The 12,255-nt window shown below is 47.7% G+C and overlaps 1 protein-coding gene across 3 annotated transcripts in view; it reads left to right on the forward strand.

Annotated features, from left to right (window-relative positions):
• The window catches only part of NCOA3 (nuclear receptor coactivator 3), an 86,083-nt gene that overhangs the window by 63,560 nt on the left and 10,268 nt on the right, over positions 1–12,255 (forward strand). For all 3 annotated transcript variants that reach the window (XM_069953910.1, XM_069953909.1, XM_069953911.1), the window contains exons 2-10: positions 6,690–6,741; positions 9,397–9,504; positions 9,918–10,090; positions 10,187–10,287; positions 10,424–10,598; positions 10,770–10,958; positions 11,040–11,141; positions 11,222–11,362; positions 11,465–11,612. In XM_069953910.1, coding sequence (XP_069810011.1) covers positions 9,416–9,504; positions 9,918–10,090; positions 10,187–10,287; positions 10,424–10,598; positions 10,770–10,958; positions 11,040–11,141; positions 11,222–11,362; positions 11,465–11,612 — 1,118 coding nt within the window. In that variant the 5' untranslated portion in view covers positions 6,690–6,741; positions 9,397–9,415. The remainder of the gene's footprint in view (positions 1–6,689; positions 6,742–9,396; positions 9,505–9,917; positions 10,091–10,186; positions 10,288–10,423; positions 10,599–10,769; positions 10,959–11,039; positions 11,142–11,221; positions 11,363–11,464; positions 11,613–12,255) is intronic.

A 12,255-nucleotide genomic window follows, 5' to 3' on the forward strand; every position in this document is an offset into this window, starting at 1 on the left:
GGACCAATACCTGCCGTATCACGTGATGTGTGCCAAGGCTTCTATCATTGGTATCTTTTATTCCAGTGTCTCTGTGGTTGTGGAGGTCACAGTGGATCCTGTCCACTCCCATACACAAACATTTGGCATGACCGAGCCTTCCTGTGTTCTCTATGGGAAGGTATAAGTGGCAGCGAGAGCTCTCTACTTCCATCACACTGACTCCCATCGCCACCGACATCTGTTCATAGTGGTTCTAGACAATGCCCAAAGACGCTAGACTGATAGCCAAATCTGCCTTGAGATGCGGGTTCAGCCGAGAAAAGTCTAAGGTGTCTCGGGGTCCTTAACACTGATATACAGTAACTGGCTTGTTATAAAGAGAAAGGGGAAAATGCATGGGGGCATCCAAAGCTCTTTTAATGGAAAACCAGGAGACAGCAAGCTGAAATGTTTCTTATAGGTTCCATTTGATAACCAATATCTGTGTGCATGGGAGGACGGTTCCTGCAAGAAACCGCCATGTAGATGAGATGGTCTCCATAGGGCTGATAGGAGGCATCTCCAGTAATAACCAGTATAGATGGTCTCCATAGGGCTGATAGAAGGCATCTCCAGTAATAACCAGTGTAGATGGTCTCCATAGGGCTGATAGGAGGCATCTCCAGTAATAACCAGTATAGATGGTCTCCATAGGGCTGATAGAAGGCATCTCCAGTAATATCCAGTGTAGATGGTCTCCATAGGGCTGATAGGAAGCATCTCCAGTAATAACCAGTATAGATGGTCTCCATAGGTCTGATAGAAGGCATCTCCAGTAATAACCAGTATAGATGGTCTCCATAGGGCTGATAGGAGGCATCTCCAGTAATAACCAGTATAGATGGTCTCCATAGGGCTGATAGGAGGCATCTCCAGTAATAACCAGTATAGATGGTCTCCATAGGGCTGATAGAAGGCATCTCCAGTAATAACCAGTATGGATGGTCTCCATAGGTCTGATAGGAGGCATCTCCAGTAATAACCAGTGTAGATGGTCTCCATAGGTCTGATAGGAGGCATCTCCAGTAATATCCAGTGTAGATGGTCTCCATAGGGCTGATAGAAGGCATCTCCAGTAATATCCAGTGTAGATGGTCTCCATAGGGCTGATAGGAAGCATCTCCAGTAATATCCAGTGTAGATGGTCTCCATAGGGCTGATAGAAGGCATCTCCAGTAATATCCAGTGTAGATGGTCTCCATAGGGCTGATAGGAGGCATCTCCAGTAATAACCAGTATAGATGGTCTCCATAGGGCTGATAGGAGGCATCTCCAGTAATAACCAGTATAGATGGTCTCCATAGGTCTGATAGGAGGCATCTCCAGTAATAACCAGTATAGATGGTCTCCATAGGGCTGATAGGAGGCATCTCCAGTAATATCCAGTATAGATGGTCTCCATAGGGCTGATAGAAGGCATCTCCAGTAATAACCAGTATAGATGGTCTCCATAGGTCTGATAGGAGGCATCTCCAGTAATATCCAGTGTAGATGGTCTCCATAGGGCTGTTAGGAGGCATCTCCAGTAATATCCAGTATAGATGGTCTCCATAGGGCTGATAGAAGGCATCTCCAATTTGAAAAGGAATTCATCTAGGGGTGTTTGGACAAAATCAACGCAAAGCAGGTGAAAGTGACGTCATTTTTTATTTTATTTTTTCTACGTGTCATTTTACAGACATTTTATCCGTCTTACACCCACAATAATGAGAAAAGGCTAATTTATCGCCCCATTTCTTCTGAGTTCAGAAATATGACTATTGTGGCCCTAACTCAATGTATGGACACACAGCGGGATCCAATGATTTTAGGGCAAATCTATTGGGCTCCATTGTACACTTGGGGCCTAATAGAGCAGCCAGAACAATAGAAAGCCCCCACAAATGACCCCATTTTGGAAACTAGACCCCATAAGGAATATATTTTAAACAAAATCGATGCGCCACAGGTAAATTAATAAACAACTTTTAAAAATCAATAGGTGTAAAAATTGTGACATCTCTATTATCAATAAAAAGTAGAGAAATACAACTGTTAAGGGCCACCCTGGCAGCCTCCGTGTCATACAGGCAGTCTATGGGAGGGTTTGCGCGCCTCTGCGGAATTCCGCCAGTTTTACTCTGTGTGAACTGGCCCTAAAATAGCAACTACCTGTATATATGATTTTTGTACCCACGTATGTGTCGGTGATTTGCACAATAAATGGACTTGATTGCATCTATACGCGAGTGCCGCTGGTTGATCTGCAAATATTTCATATCAGATCTACTCCTTCGGCAGAGCACCGCACTAGTCCCACGGCACAAGTGATCCTTTTGAGTTGGCTCCGGGCTCCTTACGCACACCTGATTCAGCCTATAAAAACACCGAGCAGTGCCGGATTGCCGCCTTCTATTGCTGTATATATGATTGTCTTGCCACACAAGCAGATATCTGCCGTTTGTGTCGCTCTGATGACATCATGAACAACATTCTGGTCTGACATGTAATTGTTGCAGGAGAAAAAGTGCGCACAAAACAACCAATCACCGGAGACCGCGTCCAAAACCCTTCATCTTAGCAGTAAAGCGAGGACAGAATTTCAGCATTGTCGTGTGAAAGAAGTTCAGCCAAAACCCGAACGCAATTGTCATTAAGCCCATAGTGTATTGATATGGAACAGCTTTATTATTATTATATTATTATTATTATTATTATTATTATTATTATTATTATTATCATTATTTTTTATCATTATTTTTTCAAAAGAAGAAGAAAAAATAGTTCTGCCTGTATGAGAATACAGTATTGGGGATGCAAATAACAGACTTCTGTGGGTGGGCATAGTCATAAGAACAGATGCAAGATGATCATTGGGCCATGGTGCTAAGAGCAAGGAGATTTTGACCCCCACGGCGCCATAACTTTATTCCGATGCACCACCGTTAAAAGCCCCCTCCGCATTGGAATAAAGGCCATTAGTGACCGCTGGCAAAATGTGTGGGCAGTCACTAAAGGGTTAACTGGTTTCAGAAAGTTATATAGATTTGTAATTTAATCTCAAGTATTCACATACTTATCAGCTGCTGTATGTCCTGCAGGAAGTGGTGTATTCTCTCCAGTCTGACACAGTGCTCTCTGCTGCCACCTCTGTCCATGTCAGGAACTGTGCGGAGCAGCAACAAATCCCCATAGAAAACCTCTCCTGCCCCTTTATTCATGATGCTGGGAGCTCCCAGGTCCACTCTGCTGAACACCACCCGTGTACGGACAGAATTCTATGAGCCCTTAGAGGTTCTGTGTGGATTGGGGGGTGGTGACCGGCCATTACACGCTGACCTCTGTCAGCCTCTTGTTGGGCAGCTAATCCCTGGCTACAGCTAAAACAAACACTTCTCCCCCTCTGCCACAGTGATCAGGGCCTCCATGTCGCAGCTTTGCTGGTTGTACTTTCTAATCCGGCTAAGCGTCTGATGTTTAACCCCATCAGTCCCTGGCTTGTCTGCAGCCCCTGGGTGTCCTGGAGGCCAGAAGTGTCTGGTAATTCTGCCATTACTTATATTGAGCCCTTGACTTTCTGATGACGTTTTCATGGCAGATTGTAGGCAGAGGCCGTCATCTACTGTAATGTGGAGGCCGGTGTTCATGGCCCTCAAGGCTGGCACAGCACTAGATGGTATATGCAGCCAGTGATGCCCAGGTGTTGTAGCTGACCATAGTGTGACTAGTAGATGGTTCCAGCTGGATGTGCGGGTGCTCGCTGCCTCTCTATAGTGGAGACTGTAGTGTGCAGGCTGCGGGAGGCAGCACATGGAGGGTTAAGGCCTCCTTGGCAGCCGAAAAACTTGCTGCAGCTCCTGCGCCTCCTCTACCTCCTGTGATTGGCTGCTGAGAGGTGAAATGGAAACCACACTAAACTTTTGACCCTAAAGCTGTGGAGTGGCCTCCCCTCTCTCTTGTGTATGTGTAGCGGCCTCCTTTCCTGTGTGTGAATCTGTGTGAGGAGCAGCCATCGTGTATGTGTGTGTGTAGCAGCTTCCTCTCCTGTGTGTGTGTGTGTGTGTGTGTGTGTGTATGTATGTAAAATATATATATATTACACACACACACACACACACGAGAGGAAGCAGCTTCCTCTCCTGTGTGTGTATATATAGCAGCTTCCTCTCGTTGGGGTGTGTGTTTGGGGCAGTCTCCTCTGTGTGTGTGTATGTATGTGTGTGTATATATATATATATATATATATATATATATATATATATATATATATATATTTATAATATAATATGTGTAGCGGCTCCTTCTCCTGTGTGTGTAGCAGGTTCCTCTCCTGTGTGTGTTTGGGGCTGTCTCGTGTGTGTGTGTGTATGTAGCGGCTTCCTCTTTGTGTGTGTGTGTGTGTGTGTGTGTGTGTGTGTATAGCAGCTTCCTCTCCTGTGTGGGTTTGGGGCAGTCTCCTGTGTGTGTGTGTGTATATGTAGAGGCTTCCTCTTTGTGTGTGTGTGTGTGTGTGTGTGTGTGTGTGTGTGTGTATATATAGCAGCTTTGTCTCCTGTGTGTGTGTGTGTGTGTATATGTAGCGGCTTCCTCTTTGTGTGTGTGTGTGTGTGTGTATAGCAGCTTCCTCTCCTGTGTGTGTTTGGGGCTGTCTCGTGTGTGTGTGTGTGTGTATATGTAGCGGCTTCCTCTTTGTGTGTGTGTGTATATAGCAGCTTCCTCTCCTGTGTGTGTTTGGGGCTGTCTCGTGTGTGTGTGTATATGTAGCGGCTTCCTCTGTGTGTGTGTGTGTGTGTGTGTGTGTGTATATAGCAGCTTCCTCTCCTGTGTGGGTTTGGGGCAGTCTCCTGTGTGTGTGTGTGTGTGTGTGTGTGTATATGTAGCGGCTTCCTCTTTGTGTGTGTGTGTGTGTATATGTAGCGGCTTCCTCTTTGTGTGTGTGTGTGTGTGTGTGTAGCGGCTTCCTCTCGTGTGTGTGTGTGTTTGGGGCAGTCTCCTGTGTGTGTATAGCGGCTTCCTCTCATGTCCCCTGTGATATAGCTGGATCATGTCATCTGATCCCCTGTGATATAGCAGCATCATGTAACCTGATCCCCTGTGATATAGCTGGATCATGTCATCTGATCCCCTGTGATATAGCAGCATCATGTAACCTGATCCCCTGTGATATAGCAGCATCATGTAACCTGATCCCCTGTGATATAGCAGCTTTATGTAACCTGAGCGCCTGGCATATAGAGGTATCATGTAATCTGATCCCCTGTGATATAGCAGCATCATGTAACCTGATCCCCTGGGATATAGAGGCATCGTGTAACCTGATCCCCTGTGATATAGCGGCATCATGTAACCTGATCCCCTGTGATATAGCGGCATCATGTAACCTGATCCCCTGGGATATAGCGGCATCATGTAACCTGATCCCCTGGGATATAGAGGCATCGTGTAATCTGATCCCCTGTGATATAGCGGCATCATGTAACCTGATCCCCTGTGATATGGGTGGTGCTATGGACTCGGGGATGGGGGGCCTCTGCTCCTTATTATCATAGTAGTAATGTGTGATCCTGTGACCCTGCTGGATTCTATAATCCATTATGTAGCAGAGCTGGAATAGTGCGGACAGCTGACCGCATCAGCTCTGATCCTGCATAAGTCGTCACTGTTGCGTGTAGTCGGGCACACATGTACAGCACATGTCTGTGGAGAGCACGCTCAGTGTGCCAGACCCCTGCTGCCTCCTCGCAGAGCATTTCCTGCTTCCCTCTGGTGGACGTCCACGGCCGCTGTTCTCCTGACATTCCGTACAGGAACCCGGAAGATCAGGCACAGCAGACGTGTGTCACTCAGTGGTTGAGCAAACCCCATCGCCCCCTATTGCCGACTCTGACAGTGTCACCCTATAGGATTGTGTTTGGGGGGGGGGGGGTCCTCCTCCTCTGTTGGTGCTGGCAGGTGTGAACCTATAGGGTGGTATATTGTGTGTGTGTGTGTGTGGGGGGGGGGTGTATGTCACCCATTGCATTACCCATCCCAGTGCAGATGCTGCTGGTCTTCCTTCAGATTTAAATCCTCTGGTGTAGCAGAGCTGTCTCTGTGAGGGGTGGAGCTGGGAGACTGCAGTGTAGCAGAGCTGTCTCTGTGTGGGGTGGAGCTGGGTGACTGCAATGTAGCAGAGCTGTCTCTGTGTGGGGTGGAGCTGGGTGACTGCGGTGTAGCAGAGCTGTCTCTGAGGGGTGACTGTGGTGTAGCAGAGCTGTCTCTGTGGGGGTTGTGCTGGGTGACTGCGGTGTAGCAGAGCTGTCTCTGTGAGGCTTGATGTTGGGTGACTGCGGTGTAGCAGAGCTGTCTCTGTGAGGGGTGACTGCGGTGTAGCAGAGCTGTCTCTGTGGGGTGACTGCGGTGTAGCAGAGCTGTCTCTGTGAGGGGTGACTGCGGTGTAGCAGAGCTGTCTCTGTGAGGGGTGACTGCGGTGTAGCAGAGCTGTCTCTGAGGGTTGGTGCTGGGTGACTGCGGTGTAGCAGAGCTGTCTGAGGGTTGGTGCTGGGTGACTGCGGTGTAGCAGAGCTGTCTCTGAGGGTTGGTGCTGGGTGACTGCGGTGTAGCAGAGCTGTCTCTGTGAGGGTTGGTGCTGGGTGACTGCGGTGTAGCAGAGCTGTCTCTGTGCTGACACTTCTCTCTTCTTCTTGCAGGGCACTGGGTAGGATGAGGAGGGCGCAGTCCTATAGCTCCATGTAGCCTCAGGTGAGTAGTTATTATACAGACTGGGGCTGAGAGACACCTGGAGCATTTCATACAGCGCCGCCCTGGTGTCCTGTACATCACTCTGCAGCAGCTATTGTCTCCATCCATGTGTTATATAGCTGTAGACATTAGCGTAGTGATGTGTGTGAGCCCGGACACACCCTGTAGGTCATGAGGAGAGACGCTGAGGTCACTGGATTACGTAAGAGACCCCCCCCCCCCCCTCACCAATCATCCTGATAATAAGAGGATTTATAGGAAGAGAGGTCAGTGCAGCACAGCCTGGAGATAGGCGCGTATATATACGGAACACTGCCCCCCGACGTACACCAGAGAGGGCAGACTCTTCTTCCTGTTGAGCAGGTGACCATGGCCGCCTCCTGTGCCAGATTGGCCATGATATACACCTGCTCGCAGGAGGGGCGGGGCCTAATATCAGACCAGCATGCGAGTACTCCCGTCTTCATAATTGTCCCCCGGTGCCTATATAATAGCTGCTCGCTCTGGATATACACCTAGTTACTATATAATATCCACCTTATAGCTGCTCGCTCTGGGATGTGGTATATAGGTGTAGTGCAGTATAATGTACAGGGATGGTATATAGGTGTAGTGCAGTATAATGTACAGGGATGGTATATAGGTGTAGTGCAGTATAATGTACAGGGATGTGGTATATAGGTGTAGTGCAGTATAATGTACAGGGATGTGGTATATAGGTGTAGTGCAGTATAATGTACAGGGATGGTATATAGGTGTAGTGCAGTATATAGTACAGGGATGTTATATCGGTGTAGTGCAGTATATAGTACAGGGATGGTATATAGGTGTAGTGCAGTATATAGTACAGGGATGGTATATACGTGTAGTGCAGTATAATGTACAGGGATGTGGTATATAGGTGTAGTGCAGTATAATGTACAGGGATGTGGTATATAGGTGTAGTGCAGTATAATGTACAGGGATGTGTTATATAGGTGTAGTGCAGTATAATGTACAGGGATGTGTTATATAAGTGTAGTGCAGTATATAGTACAGGGATGGTATATAGGTGTAGTGCAGTATAATGTACAGGGATGTGTTATATAGGTGTAGTGCAGTATAATGTACAGGGATGGTATATAGGTGTAGTGCAGTATATAGTACAGGGATGTGTTATACAGGTGTAGTGCAGTATAATATACAGGGATGGTATATAGGTGTAGTGCAGTATATAGTACAGGGATGGTATATAGGTGTAGTGCAGTATAATGTACAGGGATGGTATATAGGTGTAGTGCAGTATATAGTACAGGGATGGTATATAGGTGTAGTGCAGTATAATGTACAGGGATGTGTTATATAGGTGTAGTGCAGTATAATGTACAGGGATGGTATATAGGTGTAGTGCAGTATATAGTACAGGGATGTGTTATACAGGTGTAGTGCAGTATAATATACAGGGATGGTATATAGGTGTAGTGCAGTATATAGTACAGGGATGGTATATAGGTGTAGTGCAGTATAATGTACAGGGATGGTATATAGGTGTAGTGCAGTATAATGTACAGGGATGTTATATCGGTGTAGTGCATTATAATGTACAGGGATGGTATATAGGTGTAGTGCAGTATAATGTACAGGGATGGTATATGGTATATAGGTGTAGTGCAGTATATAGTACAGGGATGGTATATAGGTGTAGTGCAGTATAATGTACAGGGATGGTATATAGGTGTAGTGCAGTATATAGTACAGGGATGGTATATAGGTGTAGTGCAGTATAATGTACAGGGATGTTATATAGGTGTAGTGCAGTATATAGTACAGGGATGGTATATAGGTGTAGTGCAGTATAATGTACAGGGATGGTATATAGGTGTAGTGCAGTATATAGTACAGGGATGGTATATCGGTGTAGTGCAGTATAATGTACAGGGATGGTATATAGGTTTAGTGCAGTATATAGTACAGGGATGGTATATAGGTGTAGTGCAGTATAATGTGCAGGGATGGTATATAGGTGTAGTGCAGTATATAGTACAGGGATGGTATATCGGTGTAGTGCAGTATAATGTACAGGGATGGTATATAGGTATAGTGCAGTATATAGTACAGGGATGTGTTATACAGGTGTAGTGCAGTATAATATACAGGGATGGTATATAGGTGTAGTGCAGTATAATGTACAGGGATGGTATATAGGTGTAGTGCAGTATATAGTACAGGGATGTTATATCGGTGTAGTGCAGTATAATGTACAGGGATGGTATATAGGTGTAGTGCAGTATAATGTACAGGGATGTTATATCGGTGTCGTGCAGTATAATGTATACAGATATTATATCTGTGTCGTGCTGTATACACTGCAGTCTCTGTTATAATCGGCTGGAGCTGTAGACGGCGTCTGCTGATTCTCTTTGAATAACCTTGGGGATGGCGGATGCCGTCTGGTTACTGATGATCCCAGTGATGAGCGACCAGGCTCAGTATCGCCATCTGCTGGGGATGAGGATCACACTGCTCTATAGGAGGGCCGCCGGGGATACGGTCACTACTATCATTATAGAGGGCTAGGGGATCGTGTATCTTACTGCTATACTGGGGGGAGACACTAGTATTTGGGGGTCCCTCGGGGTGCACACACATAACCTCTATATGATCTTTCTCTTGCAGCCTCTGATGTTTGTTCACAATGAGCGGATTAGGTGAAAACGCCTCAGATCCATTATCTTCAGAGTCCAGGAAGAGAAAGCCCTCGCTGTGTGACACCCCGGGCCCCAGGTAAGAAGACCCCAACGTCTACCCCCCCCCCCCCCCCCCCCCCCCGCCTGGCTGTAATAGTCACCACTCTGTATGATAGGGATGGTCTCAGGCCTAATACTGGATGACTGCTGACACTGTTGTATAGAGGTCAGGAGACACATGGGACCTGTCATATCTAATAGTGCCAGCAGTCTGGAAGCACAGATAGATAGATATTAATTATATATTCTGGGCTTTGGCTTCAAATCTTTGACAGATAATCTGTCAGATAATCTTTCTGTGTAAAAGGACCCTTCCTTGGCCCCCTCCCACCCTGAGTGTGGAAGCCTTTGGGCCCCCTCCCACCCTGAGTGTGGAAGCCTTTGGGCCCCCTCCCCACCACCTTATGTCTCCATTTTGTTGAGTATTTGACAGTCGCTCTCTCCTCTTAGTCTGACCTGTAGCGGTGAGAAGAGACGACGTGAGCAGGAGAGCAAGTACATTGAGGAGCTGGCCGAGCTGATCTCTGCAAACCTCAGCGACATTGACAATTTCAACGTGAAGCCTGATAAATGTGCAATCCTAAAGGAGACCGTCAGGCAGATCCGCCAGATCAAGGAGCAAGGTATCCTCCTCCCCACCAATTGTACTGTGTAATACCTGTAGCAGTGTTCTGTCCCCACCACCGTGGTCATAACGCTCTGCTCTCCTTGTGTGGCAGGGAAGGCCTCCTCCAGTGATGACGACGTCCAGAAGGCCGATGTGTCCTCTACAGGGCAGGGGGTCATTGATAAAGATTCTCTGGGACCACTACTCTTACAGGTGAGTGAGCTGACAATGGAGGGGAGACATGGCCACTGCTTATATCTGCCCCACCGCCCTCGCTCTTCCCCCACCGCCCTCGCTCTTCCCCCACCGCCCTCGCTCGCTCATCCCCCTCGCTCATCTTTGTCTCCAGGCCTTGGATGGTTTCCTGTTTGTGGTGAATCGGGATGGAAACATTGTATTTGTGTCAGAAAACGTCACCCAATACTTACAATACAAGCAGGAAGATCTGGTGAACACCAGTGTATACAGCATCCTGCACGATGAGGACCGGAAAGACTTCCTCAAGAACCTGCCCAAGTCTACAGGTAGGATGAGCCAAGGTCAGGACTTACAGGGGACATTACGGTAGCGGACCCCAGAGTCATGCTCCTCCCCCTTGTATATTACCGTAGGGCTGTTGGGGGCACCGTATTCACATACATAGAAGCAGAGTTATGTTGTGATGTTGCTATAGTCTCCTCAATTTCTTCACAAAGTTAATGGGGTCCCCTGGTCCAATGAAGCCCCCCGCCAGAAGAGTCACACCTTCAACTGCCGTATGCTGGTCAAGACCACCCTGGACCACCTGGATGATGGCAGCGGAGGGATGGATTCGCGCCAGAGATTTGAGACCATGCAGTGCTTTGCACTATCTCAGCCTCGTGCCATCATGGAGGAAGGTGAAGGTCAGTGGGTCACGTGACCTCAGCAGCCGCCTTGTGAGCAGTCATGTCTTGTGTACTAGTCTGCTCTTTTCTTTATATTAGATCTCCAGTCGTGCATGATCTGCGTTGCCCGGCGAATTGTGAATGTTGAGAGAACGTTTTCATCCAATCCAGAGAGCTTCATCACCAGGCATGACCTCTCAGGTGAGAGTGCCTCCCCACCATGTGTGCAATGTTCTGCAGGAGTGTCCCCCACATTTACCTGTACTGACCTCTTACAACAGGCAAAGTGGTGAATATCGACCCCAACTCCCTGCGTAACTCCATGAGGCCAGGATTCGAGGACACCATCCGCCGCTGTATACAGAGGTTTCTATGTCACAGCAATGGACAGCCATGGACCTATAAGCGCCATTATCAGGAAGGTGAGTATACACGTGACCAGTGCAAGTAGACACAAACCCCATGTGAGGTGGTCATGTGATGGTAATCCAACCTATTTACCTTGTGTCGTCTTGTCCTTGCAGCATACGTCCATGGTCATGCAGAGACTCCAATCTACCGTTTCTCGCTAGCCGATGGCACAATGGTCACAGCACAGACCAAGAGCAAACTATTCCGAAATCCTGTCACAAATGATCCTCATGGCTTTGTGTCCACTCATTTCCTGCAACGGTAGGTCCTGTCATCAACGACCTGTTTTGTCTAGCTAGTGCAGAAACATAACTCGGGGAAATGGACTGGGGCTTAGCTAGTGCAGAAACATAACTCAGGGAAATGGGGGTGGGGCTTAGCTAGTGCAGAGACATAACTCAGGGAAATGGGGGTGGGGCTTAGCTAGTGCAGAGACATAACTCAGGGAAATGGGGGTGGGGCTTAGCTAGTGCAGAGACATAACTCAGGGAAATGGGGGTGGGGCTTAGCTAGTGCAGAGACATAACGCTGGAAAATGGGGGTGGGGCTTAGCTAGTGCAGAGACCTAACTCAGGGAAATGGACTGGGGCTTAGCTAGTGCAGAGACATAACTCAGGGAAATGGGGTGGGGCTTAGCTAGTGCAGAGACATAACTCAGGGAAATGGGGTGGGGCTTAGCTAGTGCAGAGACTTAACTCAGGGAAATGGACTGGGGCTTAGCTAGTGCAGAGACATAACTCAGGGAAATGGGGGTGGTGCTTAGCTAGTGCAGGGACATAACTCAGGGAAATGGGGGTGGGGCTTAGCTAGTGCAGAGACAATACATGGAATTAGGGTGGGCTTAGCTAGTGCAGATAAATAATACATGGTATGGGGGTGAGTCTAGCTAGAGCCACCCACTGAG

The sequence above is a fragment of the Dendropsophus ebraccatus genome, chromosome 14 (genome assembly GCF_027789765.1).
Source record: "Dendropsophus ebraccatus isolate aDenEbr1 chromosome 14, aDenEbr1.pat, whole genome shotgun sequence".
Lineage (NCBI taxonomy): Eukaryota > Metazoa > Chordata > Amphibia > Anura > Hylidae > Dendropsophus > Dendropsophus ebraccatus.